Source organism: Vombatus ursinus, unplaced genomic scaffold, assembly GCF_900497805.2.
Source record: "Vombatus ursinus unplaced genomic scaffold, bare-nosed wombat genome assembly UNPS02009062.1, whole genome shotgun sequence".
Lineage (NCBI taxonomy): Eukaryota > Metazoa > Chordata > Mammalia > Diprotodontia > Vombatidae > Vombatus > Vombatus ursinus.
Window position 1 is genome coordinate 13,596,715 of NW_020948840.1, and position 24,312 is coordinate 13,621,026.

At 35.7% G+C, this 24,312-nt stretch overlaps 1 protein-coding gene across 1 annotated transcript in view; it reads left to right on the top strand.

The window, feature by feature from the left end:
• Nucleotides 1–24,312, top strand: part of MEMO1 (mediator of cell motility 1) — a 127,923-nt gene that overhangs the window by 29,427 nt on the left and 74,184 nt on the right. Inside the window, exon 2 of the mRNA XM_027850588.1 lies at nt 11,984–12,065. Coding sequence (XP_027706389.1) covers nt 11,984–12,065 — 82 coding nt within the window. The remainder of the gene's footprint in view (nt 1–11,983; nt 12,066–24,312) is intronic.

A 24,312-nucleotide genomic window follows, 5' to 3' on the forward strand; every position in this document is an offset into this window, starting at 1 on the left:
ATGCTGAATCTGAAGTCAGGAAGACCTATCTTCCTGAGTTCAAATGCAGCTTGAGACATTTATTAACTGTGTGACCCTGGGCAAGTCACTTCACCCTGTTTGTCTCAGTTCCTCATCTGTAAAATGAGCTGGAGAAGGAAAGGACAAACCACTCCAGTATCTTTGTCAAGAAAACCTCAGATGGGGTTATGAAGAGTCAGATAGGACTGAAAAACGACTGAACTAAAAAGCCTAAGCTAGGACTGGGGAATGTGTTTTTGTTTTTTTCTTCATAAAATATATCCTTTTCCAATTACATGTAAAAACAATTTTTAACATTTGATTTTAAAAATTTTGAGTTCCAAATTATCTCCTTCCCTCCCCCTCCAGAGAAGGCAAGCAATTTGATAGGTTATACAAATGCAGTCATGCAAAACATATTTCCATATTAGAGGGACTGAAATATTTGACTCCATACATAGTTAAAGATCTAGAACCCATTAAAAAGCAAAGGTGAAAAGAAAAGCCTTACTCTGAGAAATGTCTGGGAATTTGTTTATACAGCAACTAGAGTGGATGCTATCAAGCAACAGTGTGCGAAAATAGCTGTTTTCAGAATAATAGAAGGTATATTGTAAAACTACAATGTATAGTTCTTGTACTGGATATAAAAGTATCACAAGAATATAGTAGCAAAGCCATAATTTTACTTTTGTGAGAAGGTACTGGGCTGTGACTATTTGAAACTTCATATCCTGTGGGTTTCATATATGAGTAACAAGTTTTTATTTATTAAATGTCTGATTTGTTTAGTATGATGTTCAGAGACTTCCTCAAATACGCCTCCTGCTAGCTTAAGATTTTATACCCTAAGATAGACTACATTAAAAACATAGGAAATAGAATTAGAATGAAAATGTTAAATGTACAAATAAGTAGTCAGATATGAAACAGATTTGAGCCCCTCAGGCATAAATTTCGGTTTAAGTACATAAATAACCAAACTGTAGGAAGTTAATGGAGTCAGGGAGGAGACAGGTACCCTAAATCTTGGTAGGCAAGGACTTACATTATTTGTGCAGATTTTTTCATTTAACATAGTTGCCATCTACTGAGGAAGCTCCCTTTCCTTTATTACCATTGCTCAAGCTCTTATCCCCATCCACACCTATCCCTTCCTAGTCTCAAGCATCTGCCCTCTTCTTCCATTGTGCCCATTGGAACCCTGACCTAGACTTTTGTCACACTTTTCCTGCTTGTGTCCATTGACAGACTGGCTTTCTCTTTCTTTCTTCATCTGTAGCCATCCTCTCCAGTACTGGTTGTTAACTTTTTTCATGCCACCTACACTGGAATTGACAGGAGTTACTATCTTCTGTTCTTTTCTGCCACTGCCAGACTTTGTAATCTTTTCCTTCAGGCTTCAATCCTTTGTATCACAACCTTGGTCTAGATAGTTTTTGCTGTTATCTCCTGGACTCCAAGTTATTTTCCTTCAGTTCTTTAATAATTCAGTACCAGGCTCACAGTCTTTCTACTACAACCTTTCTCTTCATACATGGGGACTTCAGCATATACATTTATCTCCCCTCATCAGTATCTTCATCAGCCATAACCTGTATTTTCACAGTATTTCATTTGTTCACGGTAATGGTCAATACCTTTGATCCACCATTACCTCAAAACTCTGTTTTTCACCTTCATGATCTTGAACTATCAAATTCACCTGTCCTATATTATGCTTCCATATTTTCTCTCTGCTTTACTTCTTCTAAACATATTCTTCACTCTAAAGTTGACCTTCATTCCTACCTGTTATCCCAGTATATCTGTTCTCTGGCCTAATTTTTCAACATCTACCATTTTAGCCTTGTAGTTAACTCAGATATACACTGGCCTCTATGAATGTTTTGTCCAGATAATGTATGTTGAAACCCTGTTGGCCTATACCCTTGAATGTCTTGTCCTTAAAGGACCTGCCTATCTTTAATACCAGGTGACCCCCACCAACCACCATCTCTATTCTTATTCCTGTGCTGCTGAACACAAATGAATTCACAATAAATCCATACCTAATTTCAACTGGATTCTCATATAGCATGACAATCTTTTCAGTATTTTCTGATTGACCTTGACTGTTCAAGTCTTTTATTTCCTAAAGCACCCATCCCTACCCTCTTACCAACCCCTTTCTCTTAGGAGATGCCTCCTGTACCTCCTTCAGTGTCATATCCTTTGTCTGTTCATTCAGAATCCTTCTAGATTTCTAGAAGGCAGCTAGGTGGTACAATGGATACAATGCTGGGCCTGGAGTTAAGAATACCTGAGTTCAAATATGATCTCAGATACTTGTTAGCTGTGTGACCCTGGGCAAGTCATTTAATTTCTATTTGCTTCAGTTTTCTCAACTGGAAAATAGGGACAATAATATTACCTATCTGCAGGGTTATTGTGAAGATCAAATGAGATAATATTTATAAATAACTTAGCACAGTGCCCGGTGCATAGTAGGGGCTTAATAAAAATGCTCATTCACTTCTCTTCCCTTCTTCCTTTGCTTTACTTACTGAGTAAGTGATTATCTCCTTGCCAAGGCTTAAGACCTTTAGTTTTTCCTCTTTGTTCTATCCTTTGGAAGATTGCCCCTTCATTTATTGTGTCTTTGTCTCACTTCAGATTTTTCCCACTCTATTGGTTTTTTTTCTTGATGTCTACCAACATGTCACCCTATCTTAAGGATATACTAAGGATAGGTCTTCCCTTCCTTAAAAACAAACAAACAAACAAACCTTTACTTGACTTCTGCAATTCCCTGAAGCCATTATCTAACTCCTTTTTTTTTTTTTTCACCACCAAACTTCTAGAAGTAGGCATTCACCTTTCAAGGTGAAGGAGAACGAGGTGTTGAAGATGATCCCAATGTTGTGAAACTGGGTAGAAGGCTGGTGGTGTCCTCAACAGAAACAGGGAAGTTTGGAAGAGAGGTGGGGTTTTGGGAGAATGAAATAAGTTCTATTTTAGACATGTTGAGTTTGAAATGCCCATGGATATGAGTTGCAGTTGTACAGGTGGCAGTGATGATGTGAGACTAGGGCTCAGTAGAGAAATTCAGATTGGATGTAGAGGTCCAAGTCATCTACATAGACATAACAATTAAACCAATGGTAATTGATGAGGTCATGAAGAGAAAATATGGAGAAAGAAGGCAGCACAAGACTGAGCCTTGGCATAGGTCAAAGTTAAGGGGCAAGTATGTAGATGAAGTTCCAACAAAAGAATCAGAGAAAGAAAGTACAGGTGGGAGAACTGAGAGAGCAATATTAGGAAAAACCCAGAGAGATAGAGTGCCCAGGAGGAGATGGAAAAAGATGAAGATTGAGAAAATGCTGTCTGATTTTTAAGAAACTATTAGTTAACTTTGGCAAAAGCAGTTTAAGCTAAGTGATGAGATCTGAAGCAAGATTGCCAGGGTTTGAAAACTAAGTGAGAGGAGAGAAATTAGAGGCAATGATTGTAGGAGTTTGCCAGAGAAAGGGAGGAAAGATAGAGGATGATATTGTGGGGGGATGTTACTGTCAAATGAGGGTATTTTAAGAGTGTGAGAGACCTGGGCATTTTTCTAGACTGCAGGGAATGAACCAGTACATAGGAAGAGGAAAGAAAGGATGATTGTGGGTGTAACTGTCAGAGGAGGAGACTGGAAGAGAGATGATAAAAGATAAAGTAGAGTAGTTGGCCTTTGTGAGAAGGACCATGTCTTCTTAAGAGATTGGAGTAAAGAAGGAGAGAATGGGGGATAATATAGTTGAATTTTGAGATGTAAAGTTGGAAAGAAGGGGAAGCTTCTAACCAAAAGTCTCCATTTTCTCGGGAAAGATATAATCACAGAAATAACCTTGTTGGGCTAACCTGTGATCATTCATATCAGTCAGTTCAGAAAACAGGTAAACATGTGCTTCAGAGCCTCCTGGGCAAAATCCGCAAACATTCAAAAGTATTGGTCCAAATATCTACTGTGGCAATTGAAAAAGTTCCAGAAACATAATTTCTGGATAATTTAGTCATTTTATTAATAATGCCAGCACATTTATTCATGAAAGGATGGTCATTTGGCCATCTCTCTTAGACCAAAGTCAATCATGATTGAGGGCTTACAGTTTATGTACCCTTTGAAAAATAGGTGGTCCCCAGGGTGGGAGTCAACCCTGATTGGTTAACCATTAATGAGAGAATGAATATTATGATGAGGAGCTGGAGCTGAACTTTGATTAAGTCATTTACGGATTAAGTTAACCCCCTGCCTTGGGCAGTCTGTTCAGAGAATTTTTGTCCCACCCAAGCCTGAAAAGAACACAATAGCTACTCTGTACCCTGGGTGGAGTCTGAATAAGAAGTTAGTCCAATCTCATCAGCAATGTCCTACAAGAGACTTTTAAAGAATTTTTAAAAATCAAGACTTTAGAAAATGGGGGGAACCCTAGATCTCTCCAAGTCATTGGTTATTAATAATTATTTCTCTCATTTGCTTGTTTGATTTTGTTGAGAGGTGCAGCTGCCTCAGTGAATCACTAACTGATATGACAAACCCTTCATCAAGGGTTTCTAAGTATGGCACTTATGAGAGGAGACAATGTGAGGGGCAAAGGGAGAGATGAACTGGAAGCCCTTTGACAAATCAAAGAGGGCAATCACCAAAATCAAAGGGGGCAGTCTCCTTTAATAAGTAGACCTTACAGATGAAAGGATTAAAGGGAAAAAAAGCCAGTAAAATAAGTGTCTTGTTTTCTCTCACTACAACTGGTAAAGCTAAGTGATTGAAGAATATATTGTCCTGGTTATGAAGGGTTTTGAATGCTAAACAGAGGATTTTATATTTGATTCGGGAGATGATAGGGAACCTCTGAAATTGATTGAATGGGGTGGAGGGGGTGATACATGGTGAGTCTGTGCTTTAGGAAGATCAATTTAACAGCCAAGTGGAGGATGGATTGGAATGGGGAAAGACTTGAGGCAAGGAAAATAACTAGAAGGTTATTGCAATTTAAAAATTGACTTGAACCCACTTCTTTCTGACTCTGTGACTGTCTATTTCCATCTCTATCTCTGTCTTTCTGTATCTGTCTATACTTATATCCATATCCATTTCCGTATCTATAGTCTGGCTCTGTAATTTCATTGTTGCAGGGAATTCCAAATAAGGAACTTTCTGTAATGAACATCTGCATCTGTTCAGCAATTGTATGTCTTAAATGGACAGACAACCAAACTCAAGAGTCAAGATGTCTTAGGTTCAACACATTAACACATAAAACTCCTACCACATATAGGATATAAGACCCTGAGGCAGTTACTTAACTTCTCAGTGTCCCAGACAACTCTTTTAAGGTTAAATTGCTGAACATATGCAGATCTTCATTACAGAAAGTTCCTTATTTGGAATTCCTTGCACCAATGAAATTACAGAGCCAGACTATAGTTTAATTTTACATCTAAGATATGACCTATTTTTAATAAAAACTAATTATTTGCAATTAGCATATTAAAACATCATCAAAGCATATTTTTATTCATGTTATAATTAAATAGGGAATTATAAAGGGCTTTTAGAGGTCATTTACTTCAGCCTCTTTTTAACTTGAATAAACTGAAGGCTTCATTGGGGTTAAATGACTTGTCTAAGAAAACATAACTAGTTTTGTATGAGGACTTCTTCAGGTTTCTTGATTTCTATTCTAGGACTTTCTCCACTATATTTGGAGTAAACTCTCCTATATAGAACTTCTGAAATAATTGAGAAGTTTGTTCTCTTATTCAGGTAAATCTCATTTTGTCTTAATGCTTATAGTATTTGAATAATACATTTTTCTCTCCCAAATAATGAATGTGTTGTGTAAGCCTCAACTTGGTGCCTTTCTCAATTGTTCCAAACTTTTGTGGACCTAATTTATTTCTTATTTCTGAATGCTTTTAGTCATTCTCAATTTTCCTTTTATATCCCAAGCCACGATGGTAAGATAATATTAACACATTTTCACTTGCCTCATGATGAAGTTATGTCTGTGCTTGTTCTCTGCCACAATGAAACATGTCCTTTAGAAAGCTTCTGTTTAATAGATGGTTAATGCCTGCTTTGATGTTCATAGCTGACAGCTATCTAGTCTATAAACTTCACATGCAATTAATTTTTACATAAATTATTGGCTTCCTAAGACAAAGTTACAGAATTGTCTGGATTCAATTTACTGGTACATGACAAAAATCTTAGGAGCTACATTCCCCCCCCTTTTATTTAAAAAACAAAAAGCATGGCATTTAAAATTGAGATTATTAATTTTTTCTTTAACTATTTGATTGGTGTCCTAGAAACTTTTTATTAAATGCCTGAAAATGATCTCTCCCAAGACTTAACTTGCCTTTGCTTTTGTCGCTTGCCCCCCCACCCCACATTGATGGTTTCCATTTAAAATTATATTTTAAGGAGAATGAGATGAAATAATATGAAATCTTGGCAACTTAAAACTATGATAGTTATAGATTATGAAGAAGGGAAGACCCCATCACAATTGAAACTGATCAGTCTTGATTCATAATCATCAGATTCAGTGATCTTTTCTCCATCATTGTTCTCTTTGATCTTTCTGCATTTTTGAACATTGCTGATCACCCTCTTTTCCTCAAACTTTTAACAAATTAAACGTAGAGATTAAACATTGGGAATACACAGGAAGTAGGCAGGACAGGGGGTACCTGTGTAGGTATTGCTGGTGTTCCTTTTGGTTGTGGAAAGAGGAGATGGAATATAACTTTGGAGGTGTAATGGATGAGAGCACTGCTGGAATGCATTTACTCTGAAGTAAATGAAATCAGAAAATATCAATATGTAGTCCCATAGGGAAGAATAATTGAAGCAACCAGAGAAACAGGAATGATATTCAAAAGCCAGATGTACTAGAGCAGGGCTTCTTAAAATTTTTCCACTTGCGCTTAAACTTCCTTCAGAGCTTAAATTGTAGTTTGTGACCCCATATGGGTCTAGTAACTAGAGTATACTGTACTGTACACACCCTGTCTAGAGCTGCCTCTGTGCCTTGGCTTATATTCTTTCTTTCCTTTTACAATGATATACTATGTGCCTTTTTCCCCCCTGCCTCCCCAGTGCCTTTCCTCCTATAAGCAGAAGAGTAGAAAACCCTATTGCTCTTTTAAGGGGGTCCCTGGTGATAACAGATTTACTCTTCCAGGTGGCTTCTTCTAGTGGAGGGGACTACAGGAAAATGCAAATGAGGAAAGGGTACCTTGTATGGTGGCTGGTCCACTGGTCTTCCTCTTCCCCGGTCATCTTGGAAAATATAGATGATTAGATGTCTGAGGTGATTGTGAAGGAGATTTCTGCTCAAGTTTAACTAATAAACCCCTCAGGAACCTTCTGACTCTATAGAGTTGGGATCTTAATCTCATGATTCTAATTAGTTGTTTATTTCTAGCCAGTTATTTGACTGTATACACAAATAGCTGATTATGAAATTATTGCTAGGTCTGATACTGGTTGTTTCGTTTCTTTTAAAATATTTATTTAATTTAAAAATCGGTTAAGTTGAAAACCAAACCCAGCATGGAGTATAAAACACTGATACTTAGAGTTAAAGGTAAAATAATAATACAACAGCATGAAAAAGTTAAAATATAGTGAAGGAAGGGTTTAAGTAAGAAAGGGATACATGCTTTAGCAAGGTAAGCACTGGCTCCAATCATAATAGTACTGCCTTGAAAGCTACCTTTTGGTGTGTATACGTTCTCTCATTCTTGGGAGTAGAAATTTGTTTATAGAAGTCATAATTCTGAGAGAACCTCAGCAAGGGACTCCTGAAGATAAAGAAATCCTAATGAGTATCTTGCTAGGTTGACATTTATACAATTAATGTGGTGTCTAGACTGGTGGTTTAACTATTCATGAAGAATTTAAAAAAGTCTTTATTCTAAAAGAGGCAATGTGGGCTTTTAGCTACCTGTAGTAGATTGATTTCATTGTCTTCACTTCTTGAGTTTACATTTTATTGCTTATCTCACTGAGCTTTATTGCTTTCTCTAATCAAATATTTTAAAAAATTGTTCATATTGATGTAAGATAATCTTAAAATCAACCTATGCTGGACAAATGTTTGTTAATCATTAGGTTCCAGGTTTGCTCTTATCAAAAACTTTTGCTGCATGAGAATCATTATTGCTGTTCATGAAGCTTTTCATTCAAAAGTTATACCTCTATACATTACTGCTATAACCAGAATTCACTCCATGATTGACATACTTGATAATATTAATGATTTTACAATATACCATGAAGTAAGATATTACAATAAGTGCTTTCCATAAGTTATTTAATTTTGTTTCTATAACTGCATAGTAGATGGAATAGGTATTATCTCCATTATTTTTTTTTTAAAGGCAATTGGGGTTAAGTGACTTGCCCCAGGATCACACAGCTAACAAGTGTCAAGTGTTTGGTCTGAGGCCGGATTTGAACTCCGGTCCTCCTGACTTCAGGGCTGGTGCTGTATCCACTGCACCACCTAGCTGCCCATATTATCTCCATTTTTGATATGAGAAAACTGAAGCTCGGAAAGATTCACTTATCCAGGATCACACATGAAGAGGTAGATCAGGGTCTTGAGCCTAGTTCTTTGGACCTCAAATCCAGGACTTTTTCCATTGCATCATGCTGCCTCACCATTAGAAGGATGGTCATTCTTGTTAATTTTCTTATTAATGATAGTAGGAAGCTCCAGCTATTTTGGAATATATTCAAAATGCACTTTGTATCTTCCTGTATATTTGCTTCTCATAAATAACTTAAGTATAGATGTATACATACAACTTAGGAAAATGGAAAACGAAATAGTTTGCTTTCTCTTTTACTGTTATAAGTTGAATAATAAAGAATTGAAATAGAATATTTAGGGTTAACCTATTGAGTTTGACCCTGTAGGATGAAGATATTATTGCTGATGGTTGAAAATAAGTTAAAATATTGACAGAAACTTAAATCAGTATATAGTAGATTATTATTGGGAAAGTTGTAGAAATACCATTTTGCTTTCGATTTGGTCTACTCTGATATTTGAGTAGGCTGATATAAAATTATGAGCCTCCTAGCAATAAATCTGAATAGTTTTTATGTAGTTAGTTCTGCTTTTTGTTAATATGACATGTTAGCTGACTTAGAATATAGTCTTCAGTGTTTTCACTTTCTACACAGTTCAGTTAACTTTTCCAAAATTACAGAATGTCATCTTGTAAAATGCATATTATAGATTACAGAGGAGACTAAATAAGAGTATGGACAGAATACTAAAAAATTATTACTATGACTGAAAAAAGCTATTATCATACTAAAGATGAATTAGTATGTACCTTATTAGTATGTATAGTAAGTACCTTAATAAAAAACATTTTTCATTTCTTCAGTTCATAGACATTGTAACTTGGTAGTCAGAAATGAATAAGTAATATATATGTATTATACACATGTATATATGTATATCTACTGATATGTGAAGTATTAAGTTGCCAAATATTTTTATTTGTTGTTCAGTCATTTTTCAGTCATGTCCAACTCTTCATGACCCCATTTTGGGTTTTCTTGGCAAATACACTAGAGTAGTTTTCCATTTCCTACTCCAGCTCATTTTATAGATGAGGAGACTGAGGCAAATAGGCTTAAGTGACTTGCTCAGGGTCACACAATTACTAAGTGTCTGAGCTCAGATTTGAACTCATTAAGATGAGTCTTCCTGACTCAAGGCCCACTGTGCCACCTAGCCACCCAACTATTTTTATAGTCTTGAATTATTCAAAAGTGAAGAGAGAGACTTGGGATCTGACCCTTCTGTCACCAGCCATTTTCACTACTACGATATTTTCATATCGGCAAAAGATCAGAGGTATAGAATTAGGGCTTTTAAAATGAAGTTAATAAAATACTTATGAATAGTAATAAAAAGTTAATTCATAGTACCTAATGTTCAGTACTGACTTAAAGAATTAAAAAATCAAGAAGCACTTTTTTTTGTTCAAACTGAGTATTGACACAATTATTTTTATGTGTAGGAGGTTTGGTTTTTATGAATGCTATTGTTTAAGCCCTAAATCAACCTTCTTTGTTTTTGGTTCCGTATACTAGTTTATAGATGGTCCTATCTATTTACAAATGCACTGATTTCTATAGATGGGCATTTATGTAGTTTCAGATCCTCAAGCATCTTTAGAAGTCTGAGTTTTTCCAGGGGATTATCTTTTTTGAATGATTTTCTTGGAGGCATATAATCAATGTATAGAGAACATGAGTCAATTTGTAGAGTTAGCACAGTATTTTAAATTAAATTAAAGAAGAAATCTAAAGCTGTCAACTAACTACATCTGAAAAGTCCTATGAAAAATATTCTTGGTAGTATAGATAATTTAAAGCTGTTACTGAACTCTGCTAGTTGAGTGGCATGCTACCAAATGATGAATTGTTCAAAATGAAATTTTACGCCATATTTCAAAATTATGCAGTATTTCAGGCTTTTAAAAAATTCAGTTCTGAGTTGACTTTTAGCTATCTTTCTGTAACTGATAATTTCTTCTTTAAGGAGACTTAATGTTTCTCTGAAGTATATTGCTGTGTAGAGAGAGTTTATAATTAAAGATAGAATTGCAGTGTTTTGAATAGCAAATAGAAACTTAGGTTAGAGCAGGAGTTCTTAAGTTTGGGTCTGTGAACTTTAATAATATATATATATTTTGATAACTATATTTCAGTGTAATTGGTTTGTACTTTGTAATCCTGTGTATTTCGTTTTATGCATTAACAAACATTTTAAGAAGAGATTCATAGGCTTTTCCAGACTTCCAAAGGGCTCCATGACACAAAGTTAAGAACCCTTGAAATGGAAAGATTTATTTGGTCTTTTGGTGTATACCGTAATTTAATGGGATTTCTTTGAATCAAGCAAGGTTTGTTTTCGGTTTTCTAAAAATCTGAATTATCTTTTCCCAGATGTTTATTTCTTTTTCTTATTATGCTTAGAATCCTCAGATTGTTTTATTTTGCTTAAGTAGAACAGTCTTATTTACTAAATTTTTTTTTTAGAGCTTATAAGAAACTGAAAGCTTTCAAGTCATTAACAATGAAGCACATGATCAAATTGCCTACTATTATATATTCATTAAATATTTATATGAAGTATGTGATTAATCAGCCCTAAGTATGACATTAGTTTTTTATATATTTTTCTCTTTCATAGTAATAGTTATTATGAAGGTAAAAATAGATTCTTTGCTGTCAGCTATTCATCATATTAAAGGATAACTATTACGGCTACCTTTGACATTATGTATACCTAGTTTATGGTACAGTTACAGCATTAGAACATTGTCTCTGATTGTTAGGCTATTTGAAAACATATTCCCAAAAGTCATTATTTTGTTGTAGATTTTCTGTATGTTCGCTCAGGCTTGTCCCCCCTGTTTGAAATGCATTTCTTCTTTATTTCCACATCTTTCTTTAAGGTTTTACCCAGGCTTTCTATTTCTTGAAGTCTTCCTTGACCAATCCTAGTAGCTGTTAGTAATCATAGAATTATATTAATCATGAGATGAGGTCATAGATTTAGAGCTGTAAGGGATTGGAGACCAAACCACTTTATTTTACAGTGAGTGAATTGAGACTCAGGATATAGTGATGACTTGCCCCAGATCAGACAGATAGTAAGTGACAAAGGCAGGTCTTGAACTCATTTCTTCTGACTCTAAATCCAATTTAAAAAGTTATATCTCATTACTTCGTATTTACTTATTTGTCTTGTTTCCTCCAGAAAAATGTAAATACCTTGACAACAGAGATGTTTTTGGGGGGAGGTCTTTGTAACCCTAACTCATAGCATGATGCAAATAGTAGGTACGTGGTAGGTCTGTTGAATTCAATTACATTCTATTTTCATCATCTCTCTTTTTTTTTTTTTTTCAGGTCCTCAACTGAATGCACAATTAGAAGGTTGGCTCTCACAAGTACAGTCCACAAAAAGACCTGCTAGAGCCATTATTGCCCCGTAAGTTTTAAGTGTACTTTTATTGCACTGCAAGTTTGAAGTATATGTATATGGTGCCTTTCATGTATCTGTTTCTGATAAAGTAAATCTATGTAGAAGCTGAATCATTCTTTATAAAGAACTTACTAGGAAAGTATGCCAAAGGAAAGTACAATCTATAATTTCCATGCTGTCATACAGTTTGAAAGACATTGGTTTGTTTTCTTAGTTGCAATGTTTTAAAAACTTTTAAATGATTTCCATTATGGAGGGGTAATAAAGACTAGGGGCAGCTAGGTGGTGCAGTGGATAGAGTGCTGGACCTGGAGTCAGAAAAACTCACCTTCCTGAGTTCGAAGCTTGGACCCTTTCTAACTTTGTGACACTGAGCAAGTTACTTAACCCTGTTTGCCTCAGTTTCCTCATCTTTAAAATGAGCTAGAAAAGGAAATGGCAAAATACTCTAGCATCTTTGCCAAGAAAACCCTAAATGGGGTCATAAAGAGTTGGACGTGACTGAAACAACTCAACAACAACAATAAAGACTTAAATTTAGCTATACTGAATGGATGGTATCTGTATTAAAAGGGAATAAGTATTATTACGTTTTAAAAATATTCTTTTATCTTAGGAAATATAATTGTCTTTACAATGAAAAATATACTTTAATATGATACTGAGGAAGATGAAGCATATTTTGTACTCTGCAAATGTGGAAATTGAGCCAAGTCAACATGAAATTATACCATGGTTAACTGCTTATGAAAGAGTAGCCAGACTTACTTCCTTCTGTTGGCTAATTTTGCAGTTTTCATTAACATTCCATTTCTTAAGAAATGGAATTTTGAGTGCATTATAAATATATGCACGTATCTTTTTACTTGTATACATATAGACATATATAAAGCACATCTATATTTTATGTTGTTTGGGAATCTTAAACTAACTTTAGCTTGGTTTGTTAAATATAATGGTATTATGTTAGGATTTAAGTTACTTGAGTACAGGTGACTCTTATCTAACCCATATATCTTCCCCAGTATCTAGCATAGTGCCTTGCACATGGTCAACAAGCATTTTAAGTGCCTACAATGTGCCAGGCACTGTGCTAAGCACTAGAGACAGTCTCCGCTGTCAGGGCGCTCACAGTCTAACATGGGGATGATTATTTGCAAACAGGGAAAGGCTTCTTGCAAGAGGTAGGACTTTTCCTAAGAGTTGAAGAAAACCAGGGAAGCTGAGAGGCTGAGATGAGGTCTCGAATACCAGACGTGGGGGAAGCCAGTGACAATGCTTGTAAGTCAGGAGATGGAGTATGTAGTGTTGTGTTTGATGAATAATAGGGAGTCAGGTGTCATTGCATCTTGGAGTACATGGAAGTAAATAAGATTTAAGAAGACTGGAAAAATAGGAGGGCCAGGTTATGAAAGGCTTTGAATCCCAAACAGAATTTTATATTTGATCCATTGGAGTTATTGAATAGGGTTGCAGGAAAGAAGTTTCACCCATTCAAATCCACAATTTATTATTATTTTTTAAACTTTTTAATTTACTATTTATTATTATTTAATTTATTGTTTATTTTAAACATTCACTCCTTCTTTACCACCTCCTCTTACATCCAATTATATATGTGAAATCATATAAAACATATTTCCATATTAACTATATCTCAAAAAAAATTAAGAAAAATAAAGAAAAGTGAGAAAATCGTATTTTGGTTTGCACTAAGAATTCATCACTTCTCTTGGGAAGTGGATAGTATTTTTTCATCATGTGTCCTTTGGAATTGTCTTGGATGGTAGTATTGGTCAGAGTAGTCAAGTCATTCAGTTGATCATCATTACAACACTGCTGTTACTGTGCACAATGATATCCCAGTTCTTCTCACTTCATTTTGCATCAGTCATATAGGTCTTGTCATGTTTTTCAGAAACTACTCCCCTTGTCATTTCTTTTTTTTTTAAATTAATTTATTTGTTGTTTACAACAATCACTTCCATACGCTTTTGAGTTTTAAATTTTTCTTTCCCTCCCCAAGAAGGTGTGTAATCTGATATAGGCTCTACACATACATTTCTATTAAACATTTTCACATTAGTCATGTTGTAAGGAAGAATTAGAATCCATAGGAGGAACCACAAGAAAGAAGAAACAAAACAGAAGAAAAAAAAAGAACAAACAGTATGCTTTGATCTGCATTCGAACTTCATAGTTCTTTCTCTGGATGTGGATAGCATTTTCCATCATGAGACTTTTGGAGATATCTTAGATCCTTCCATTACTGAGAAGGACTAAGTCTATCAAAGTTAGTCATCGCATAACGTCACTATTACTATGTACAACGTTCTCCTGATTCTGCTGTCTTCACTCAGCATCAGTCCATACCTTGTCATTTCTTATAGCACAATAGTATTTCATCATAATTGTATGCCACAACTGTTTAGCCATTCCCCAATTGATGAACATCCCTTTGATTTCCAGTTCTTTGCTACCACAAAGAGCTGATGTGAATATTTTTGTACTTGTAGGTCCTTTTCCCTTTTCTTTGATATCTTTGGCATACAGACCTAGTAGTGGTATTGCTGGGTCAAAGAGTATACACAGTTTTATAGCTTTTCGGGCATAGTTCCAAATTGATCTGCAGAATGATTTGACCAGTTTACTACTTCAACAGCAGTTCACTCATGTACCTATTTTTTCTTCATCTCCTCCAGCATCTGTCATTTCTGATGGGTGTGAGGTGGCACGTCAGTGTTGTTTTAACTTGCATTTCTCTTAGAGCATTTTTTTCATGTAACTATAAATAGCTTTGATTTCTTCTTCTAAGAACTGCCTGTTTATATCCTTTGACCATTTATCAATTGGGGAATCCACAATTTATTTTACAGCTGAGTAGAGGATGGACTGAAGTGAGGAGAGGCTTGAAGCAGAGAAGCCAACAATAAGACATTGTAGTAGGCCAGACAGACATGAGATGATGAGGTGCCTGCACCAGAGTGGTGGCAGCATCAAAGGACAGATGTTCCGAAGGTAGAAAACACAGGACTTGGCAACTGATTGGATACAGGGGATAAGAGAGCCTGAGGAATCAAAGATGGCATCTAGGTTTTGAGCCTGCATCCCTGGGAGGATGGATATATTCTTGACCATAATAGAAAAATTAGGAAGAGGGGAGTAGTTGTTTGCTAAATGTTCACTGAAGTAAAAAAAAAACCAAAAAAACACCACAAACTACTTCATGTTATGGGTCCACAGGCAAAATTTTAGTTCTGTTAAATCATGTAAAAACTTGCAGTATATCCAGAGAACATTATTTTATCATGGCTTTCAGAAGTAGCTCTTGAATTTCTGTCTTCATAGTATTTGAAGTAAAGAATCATAACAGATGGACAATGACATTAAATGAACTAGCTTTTTATGAGAAAGTCCTGATACTTTGTAATTGGTAAGTCTGTTTTTTCACCTTGTCTTCTAAATTATATCTATAAAAAGACTACTACTGTTTAAATAAAATTATAAGACCTTACAGGAGAATAATCTTTATTGAAAACCTTTTTTTTTTTTCCTTTCAGTACATGTAACCCAGATTTCCTTGCACCAAAGCATGGTGTCAGAATTATATAAACTTAGTCTTTGTTGAAAAACATTTACTGGAACAGATGGCATCAGATCTTTTTATTGTTTTCCAGAGTTATTCAGGCTCCTAATGCTAATGTGATCAAATATCCAGGCATTAGATATCTGGCTTCTATCAGTTGTTGGGGTTTTTTTTTTGTTTGTTTTGTTTTCTTTTTTTTTTTTAAATTTAAATATCACAGAGGTAGTTTCTGCTACTTTGGTGATCATTCTTTGGTTGGTCCAAATCAGAGGGCAAATGCCAGTCATGGTTGCAGGAATCCTTTGGCTGGCATCTTGACCTGTTTTTTGCAATGAAGTTTAAAATGTTTTAGGTCCAGTTCAGGGTGAGGTTTGGGTATTCCTATTGGTTTTTGAGGTACTTTGGGCAGTGTCTCATTTCTGTGCTTAGGTGGCTCCCAGCCTCCAGGTGGTCAGTTTACTGTGCCAGGCCTGGGGCATACTAAGGCAAAAGCGAAAATAGTTTCCTGCCATCAATTAGAATACTGTCTAGTTAGTGGAGACTGTTCCCAAGATCTCTATTTAATATGGTTGCATCCAGGCCAGTCATCTCTTGCATTTCCCATTCAGCTGTACTCCTTTGCACTCCTTCTCCATCATCTTCCTCACTTCACAACATACCTTTCTTCCCCACACTCCCAGCCCTTCTCCATCTTTTTGTGTGTTGTCTTCCCCCATTAGATGTAAGCTTCTTTCTGGTATTTGTATTCCCAGTACTTACTTAGAACAATGCCTGGGACATAGTAGGGGCTTAATGAATGTTTATTGATTGATTGACTTACGTGCATATACATAGGTATATACAAAATAGATACAAAATAAATTATGGAAAAGGACTAGGGCCCGTAGGGTGAATGGGGTGGATGGGAGAGTTCAGGAAAGGCCCCATACAGAAAGTTGTGCTTGAGGTGAGCCTTAAAGGTTAGGGTTTCTGAGAGAATGGAAGGGAAGAAGACAGCTGTCCTTTTGGGATCAGCCAGTACAAAGGTAAGAAGGTGAGATCACATGTCACGTACAATGAACAGCAAGGAAGGCCCGTTTGGTTGGGCTACAAAGGTTTACCTTATAGTTTATCAGTTTCAAGTGGTATTGGTACAGGTAAATAGTTCATATATCATTCACTTCTTTACTCTTCTTATGTGTGGAGGTCTCACACATGTGCTAATTTTGGCCTGATAGTTTACACCAAGAAAACAGATTTTCCACACCAGCCAGCACTGCACAATCCACACTCGGCTACAGGAAATGGAGAAATTTTGAATGCTGTGGATAAGTTTGCTTTCCTTGGCAGAGATGTACACAGAGAAGAAAAGGTTGACACACACATATTGCCAGTGCTAGCTCAGTGATTGGGAAGCTTCGAAGAAAAGTATGGGAAAGAAGAGGTATTAGGTTGCCTACCAAACTGATGGTCTATAGAGCCCTTGTGCTTAACTCATTGTTATATGCCGGTGAAACCTGTACAGTCCACCAGTGTCATGCTAGCACATAGAATTGCTTCTATTTGAGTTGTCTTAGGAAGATTCTGAAGATCACCTGGCAAGATAAGGTATCAGACACTTAAGGATTCAAACTCTACTGCAGAGAGTGCAGCTCCAGATGGACTGGCCCCTTTGTTTGAAAGCTAAATGTACGTTTGCCTAAAAGACTGTTTTATCGAGAACTCATATAAGGTGAACGCTCACATGGACATCAGAAGAAGCGATACAAGGACACTTTCAAGGTCTGTCTGAAGACCTTTGGAATCAGTTGTGATGCATGGGAGATATTGGCACAGGACCACTCAGCATGATGTGCATGCATCAAGGAAGGCACTATGAGATCTATGAGCAAAGCAGAATTTCAGTAGCTTAAAAGAAACATGATGTGCAAATTTAAAGACATCTCCATTTTAAACATTCTTGTGGACTATTTGTGCTCAACCTCTGATAGAACCTTTGGAGTTCATATTGATCTCATCAACCACAGATGTTGGACACACTGTACTTTGACCCTGACATAGTGATGTCATTTTGATCGTCTTCGAACACAAAGGACAACAACCATTCTTATGTATGCCAGCATGCAAAGATATTTAAACACTCCTAGGCATAATGGAAGGCTATGCAGGTATGCCTTATTGTGAAAGAGAAAGAAACACCACTTAAATTACAGATAATTATAGGATTGGGGGATGGAATATTTGGTGTGTGTGTATGTGTGTGTGTGTCTGTGTCTGTGTACTAAAAAATTATGTAGCACTTTGCATAGTGCCATATAAGTAGTTACTAAATAAACATTATTAATTTAGATTTTTTTTCTTTATAAAATGATTTTTTTCAGTATGCTGTACAAGTTAAAAGTAAAATAAAATAAGTGCAAAGTGCAATATTAATTCAACTGAAAAGAGGACTTGTGAGATGATTTCTGATTGTACAGAGTAGGAATGTCTTTGTGTGGGTATTTGTGTGTGTATTTGAAGTAGATCTTAAAGAATGTTTGGGATTGGACAATTTGAGAGACAGCTGATGTCACAGACTGAGTGAAGGGCATGAGCAAAGGAATGGAATAAGTAACCGTGGATTATTCCATGTTTTAATAAAATAGAAGTTAGGACATTTTGACTGGAGCATAGAATGTGTGAAGAGAATATGCAGTGAAATTTTGGAGGACTTTAAATGCCAGGCAAAGCATTCTAGATCTTATTTAGCAGAAAATAAAGTACCATTGAAAGTTTTTTAGTGAAGGGATAATATGTATAATACAGATTAGAGATATGCTTTAGGAAGATTAATCTGACTATTGGAATATCTGATGTTTGTGAGGATAAAACAGATTGTTTCACAGGTTGAAACAGAAAAATAGTCTAAAGGATGTCATCAGACAGATGTATGACAGGAGAAGAAGGTGGCCTAGTCACTCCTCTCATGAGTGTAAGTAGTAACTTATGGATAACTTATGTGCCCCATTGATTTCCATGCAGTATCAAGCTTCTTGAGGGCAGGAACTATCTCATTTTTGTCTTTATATCTTCAATGCCTTATGTGCACAGTAGGGGCTTAATAATACTTGTTGAAAGGATGAATGAAAGCACCCCTAAGCACATTTGTTGGACTCCCTGTAGAGGAATCCTTGGAAAATATGGATAAAAATATCACAGGATGAGATATAAGTTGCTATCTGTACCTTTGGAGAGAGTACTCACATTTAATTGAAGGCTCTTGTAGTACCAGAGTATGGGCAAAATGCCTAGCTTTGGTTTGGAAGCCTTGAGATCATAAGCTTTACTGATGGAGGTACTTTGGATTGAGATCAGAGGTAGATATTAGGAGCAGTGGGAAGCAATTATGACAATAACCAATGTGTATATAGTGCTTTAAGGTTTACCAAATAATTGATGTGCATTATCTCATTTAAGCCTCTAATAACACTGTGAGATGAGTAATCTGCATTTTATATTTGAATAATTTGAAGCTTAGAAAGCTTAAGTGATTTGATCATAGACCTTCTAGTGTTGGAGCTGATATTTATGTCCAGGTCTTTCTTATTCAAATTCCAGCTGTGTTATGTCACATTGCCTCCGGTAAAGACTGCAAGTGGAGAGTAAAAAAATAATTATTATACTTCTAGTTACAGTAGATAAACTGGGCAAAGAATTATGGTTCTTGAAGAAATAACTATTGGAATTGTAAAGAAAGCATGATCAATATGTGATGAAAATATATATACATTTTTATTATTGAGTAGGAAGTTGACATTAATGATCTCAAGGACCTCCTAAGTTTAGTATTCTCTAATTCTCTGTTTTCAACTAGTTAGCCAAATAATTCAAGACAAGTACATTTTTTACAATAATAATAATACAAAGTCTTCTTGCATATATGCACAGAAATGTAATTATTTATCTTTCTGTTGCTCTTAAGAGTGGTGCTTCTCCTTTACCATAGCACATCCTTTTACTGTAATTGTTGTTGACACTATGTCTGTGGACATACTCTATTATTGTAAATTTAAATTGTCTTATGATGGCAGATCTTCAGAATGCGCTATTTTACTGTTTATACTAAAACATGATAAATTTTAGGGTGTCCTTCTTGAGGATTAAAAAAAAATTTAAAACCAAAGGAAGTGTGCTTTTTTGTGGTGTGTTTCTAATGACTGATTTTAGATTGCTGATCTTGAAGTTAAATTTAAATACATCATTTCATGAGCTTTATTTTGTGATCCAGGTACCTAACTTCTCTTGGCCTCAGTCTCCTTATCTTTAAAATGAGGACACTGCCCTTGTCTCTAGGATATTGTGTGGAAAGGACTATGTAAACATTAAATCACCTTAAGAAAATTATTATCATACCTTTTGTGAACTTCTGTTCTTCAGTTGTCTATTTTTCTAGTACATTTAAAATAAGATTTAATTTACAGAAATTTAATTTATATATCTTTTCTGTAACAACTATTATTTAAAGGGTATGTCTATTTATGTTACCCCTTTACTGTCAGGTTATATGTATACACATTTTCTGACTTCTGTATCTCTAGTGTTGTCATTAAATATTTATTAAGCATTATAGTATTCCAAGTCTTTTGTAGGGGGGAGGGGAAAGCTATATGGAAGAAGGATGTCTTTGTTCCTTTTTCTGAAATTACTCATTTTCTGTATAGATTTCTTATAATGCCATCTAAACTTTAATATTAATAATATTTATAAAGTTCTGTTTTATAAAATGAAACGTTATTTTGACTAATTTTCCATTCATGAAAGAACAGATCTGTACAGGAGGGTACCTGCTTGTAACATAATCATTTACTAGGGATCTTTGTTGAATCAGGAATTATGTAGGCAATATAGTAGTGCTACAAAAAAGATAATTTGGTTCAATTCAGGAAACATTTACTAAGTGCTTGCAGTATGCTAGGCATTTTGCTAAGTGTTGGGGAATACAAAAATAAGAAAAAAAGACAGTACCTGCCTTCAAGGAGTTTACAGTTCATTGGGGAAGACAACTTATTATGAAAGGCAGCTGAAAAGGGAGGCAGGGACCCTGGGAAGTACCTGGTACTGGGGCAAGAGCAGCTGAGCTACAGCTGGAAAATGGAGAGTTACCTGAAAAATTTTATAAGTTCAGCGTCCTCCATAAAGGAAGGCTTTGGGAGGAGTTTCCTGTTCTACCCTCCAGCCCTCCTGTTAGAGGGGAGAGGCAACTGAGGGGGTTGAGGTATTGAATATCAGAAACTGAGTCATTCTGCATGGTGATAATCTATCAAAGGATCAGACACAGTAAAATAGAAGTTAAAATAGGCAGTTTAAAAGGGACAGTAGAATTTGCCTGCTTTCAGGAAGCCGTCTTTGGTTCAATATTATTTCGTCTGTCCACGAACTTGCTTTTTAACTTTGTTTGCTACCTTCTGGATCTTCCTTTCCCCCAGTCACGATTCCCAAGTAGAATGTTTTGATGGAAGAGAAAAGTAATAGCCAAGAATTAAGAAAGTTCAACTATTAGAGACATAGATAGCTTTCAGTCTTTCTCTGCAAACGGTATCATATCTTCACAGAATCACAGAATTTGAAAGTTGGAAGGTGCCTCAGTGTCTAGCTAGTCTAACCTACACACAAAAGGAATTACCACTATAATCTATTTGACAAGTGGTTGTCTAGCTTTTGTTCAAAGACATGTGAAAAGGGGGAACATAACCACTTCTCAGGACAGCAAAGTAGCCCATTCCACTTTTATATGCTTTAATTGTTAGGAATTTCCCCTTGACATCAAACCTAAATTTGCCTCTTTGAAACTTGCCAGTGCTCTTGGTTCTCCGGGGAGGGGCAGTGGTTTGGGGCGGGGGTGAGGTGGCAAACAGAAGTGTAATCCCTTCTCCATGAGATAGTTCTTTAGATACTTGAAGAGGGCTATCATATATCTCTTTTGAGTCTTCTCCAAGCTAAATGTGCCTAGTGAATGCCTTCCATCAATTGAATGATGGATCCTTTAATGGATCTGTGATCTCATTGATGTGATCTCTGTGCAGATCACAACCTATCCATAGCTTCTCATCCTGTCTGGTCCTTGTTTATGTTCTCCCTTACTTCCCCTATAGGGGGTCCACTCAGTGTGCTATAAGGTATCTAGAGGGCCTTTTTCTAGATCACTTACTTTTGTATTACTAACGGTGGAGTGCGTGAATTGTCTATTGGTATAATATCTGTTAATGCTTATTCTTCAGTTCAGGTCTTTGTAATGAGTTTCTCCCTGCTTGTGAACACCGTATGCTTCTCCATTGCTGTTTGGATACCTACAACTTGGAATATGAAAGTCACTGGAGAATTCATGACTCAGACCTAGTGTTATTAGAAGGAATACTGATTTTTTTTTTAACTTTTTTTTTTTCAGAAGAAGCTGGGGATTGTTAAAAACTCTGTACAATTTCTGAAATGCATTCTAGTCTTGTATTCAACTTTGGGCTTTAGCACCGCTCCCTTCCCTTCCTCCCCTCTTTTTTTGGATCCAGGGTGGGGTTGGTTGGGTCTGGATCTGTTCTTTCATCAGTATTGGAAACTTTCATTGTGGATAGCTATCAGTATAGATCCCATAACTCATAAGTACGTTATTGTCTTAAACAGTTGTTCAGCATATTTTTCAATGGCAGGCTATCGAAGATATATTACTGATGTATTATTTTAATAGATTATGCATCTATCTATGTATCATAGTCACTCCAAAGTCATTTAAGGATGAAAGTGGAAGGTAGACAGGTTTTTATTTTTTTATTTTTTTCCTGTTTGGGTAGTTAGATTGAATGATTATAGATCTCAGACTTTGCAGTGTTATGGGGCTTGATGTAATCAGCACCATGTCATATGCTTACAGGAGCATTTGGGGGCTCTCACCAATTATAGGGAAATCTCTCAGGGGTGGGGAATATGGCTTTGAGTCCACGTGTTGCCCCCTAGGTCCTCAAGTGTGGCCATTTGACTGAATCCAAACTTCACAAAACAAATTCCCTTCATAAGAGGATTTGTTCTGTAAAAATTGGACTCAGTCAGAAGGCCGCACCCAAGGACCTAGAATGCTGCAGTTTTCCCCACCCCTGCTTTTCTATTTGAGCTCTTTGTTGGACGTCTTCCACAGTGGTAGCAAACACTTGAACATATGTTTTATGCCACACTTGATACTAAAAGTCAGAGGATTGTTAAGAAAATTATCTGTTGTACATCTTTCAAGGAATTTTGTATAATTTTGACACATGGTTGGATGAGACATTCCAGTTCCTTGTATCATGAATTCTGACTCAGGATAATAAAAGAACTTAAAAATTTACATCACTGACTGAACTACTGTTGAGGAATTATGAGAAAGGGGAAAGTTCTTGAAACAGGTTAATCTTCCCTTTTAAAAAAAAGGAGGGATGGAGAAGAAATGTACGTTCCAGAAATTATAGGTCGGTGAGTCTCATCTTGATTCCTAGCATTTTGCTATAGTAAATCAGGTTTTAAAAAAAGCACAGTGGAGTCTTGTGTTTTATTTTTTAGTTTTTTTCTACATAATAGTATTTTATTTTTTCCAATTACATGTAAAGATAGTTTTCAACAATCACTTTTATAAGATTTTGAGCAATCTGATACAGACTATACATGTACAATCATAATGAGGTCTTGTATTTTAATTTCTCTTTATTCAATTATGTGGTTATAAGAATGTGGTTTATGGAATATTGTTTTCAAGAGCCAGCCTATTCTTAACTCATCCCTTTATCAAGGAAATACCTGATACCTGTGTAAATTATCCTCATAAAGATTTTGTAGAGGTGGGAAAATAAGCATATGGGTACTTGATATTTTTTCTTAGTTGTCTTTTTTCTTTTTCTTTTCTTTTTTTTGTAATTTCCCCCTGATTTCTCTTTCAGGTACATTAAGAATCAGTTCCTCATTACCTTTAAAATGGTGTCAGCTCCAGCATTGACCTCTTCCATGTATACTTAATCTAGTCTAGTTGCCCTTTACATCATTGCTTTCTTCACTGTCATTTCTACTTCATCACATATCTCATTAGTTTATAATACAAATGTGGTTCTACTCTCACTGATAGAAAATTACATTTGTTGTTTTTATGTGATTTCTGTCTTTTCTATTTTTCTTTTGTTTGTCATCTACCTTCTAGTTTCATCCTTAAGTGCTTTTCGGATGATCTACTCTAATTATGTCTCATCAAACTTTCTATAAACTTGGTTCTCCCTCCATTGCTTCTTGCTATTTTTTATGAGGTGAAACGTCTCATAATTTTCCACTACTCTTTGTAAGATTTTATAGACTAGTTTATATTATATTCTAAACCCTTGTTGCCCTTGGTTGCCTTTTCTTTGGGAAAGAGATCAAAGCTTTTTTGACTTAAGGTTGTTTATAAACTTTTTTTGGGGGGGGCTTTTAATATCAGTTTATTTACGTAAATTACAGTGTAACTGAAATTGCAGTAACATGAAGGGGAATTTAATTAATAATTTAATTTGAAATTTAAATTTAATTTTTTTCAAGTGGCAAGCAATTTTTTTTCTCTCTCTGATCTTCTGCAATCCCCTCAAACTTGGGGGGGTGGGGATTGGGAAGAGAAGGAAACTAAACTTATGTAATAAATATTTGTAGTCAAAACAAATCAAATTT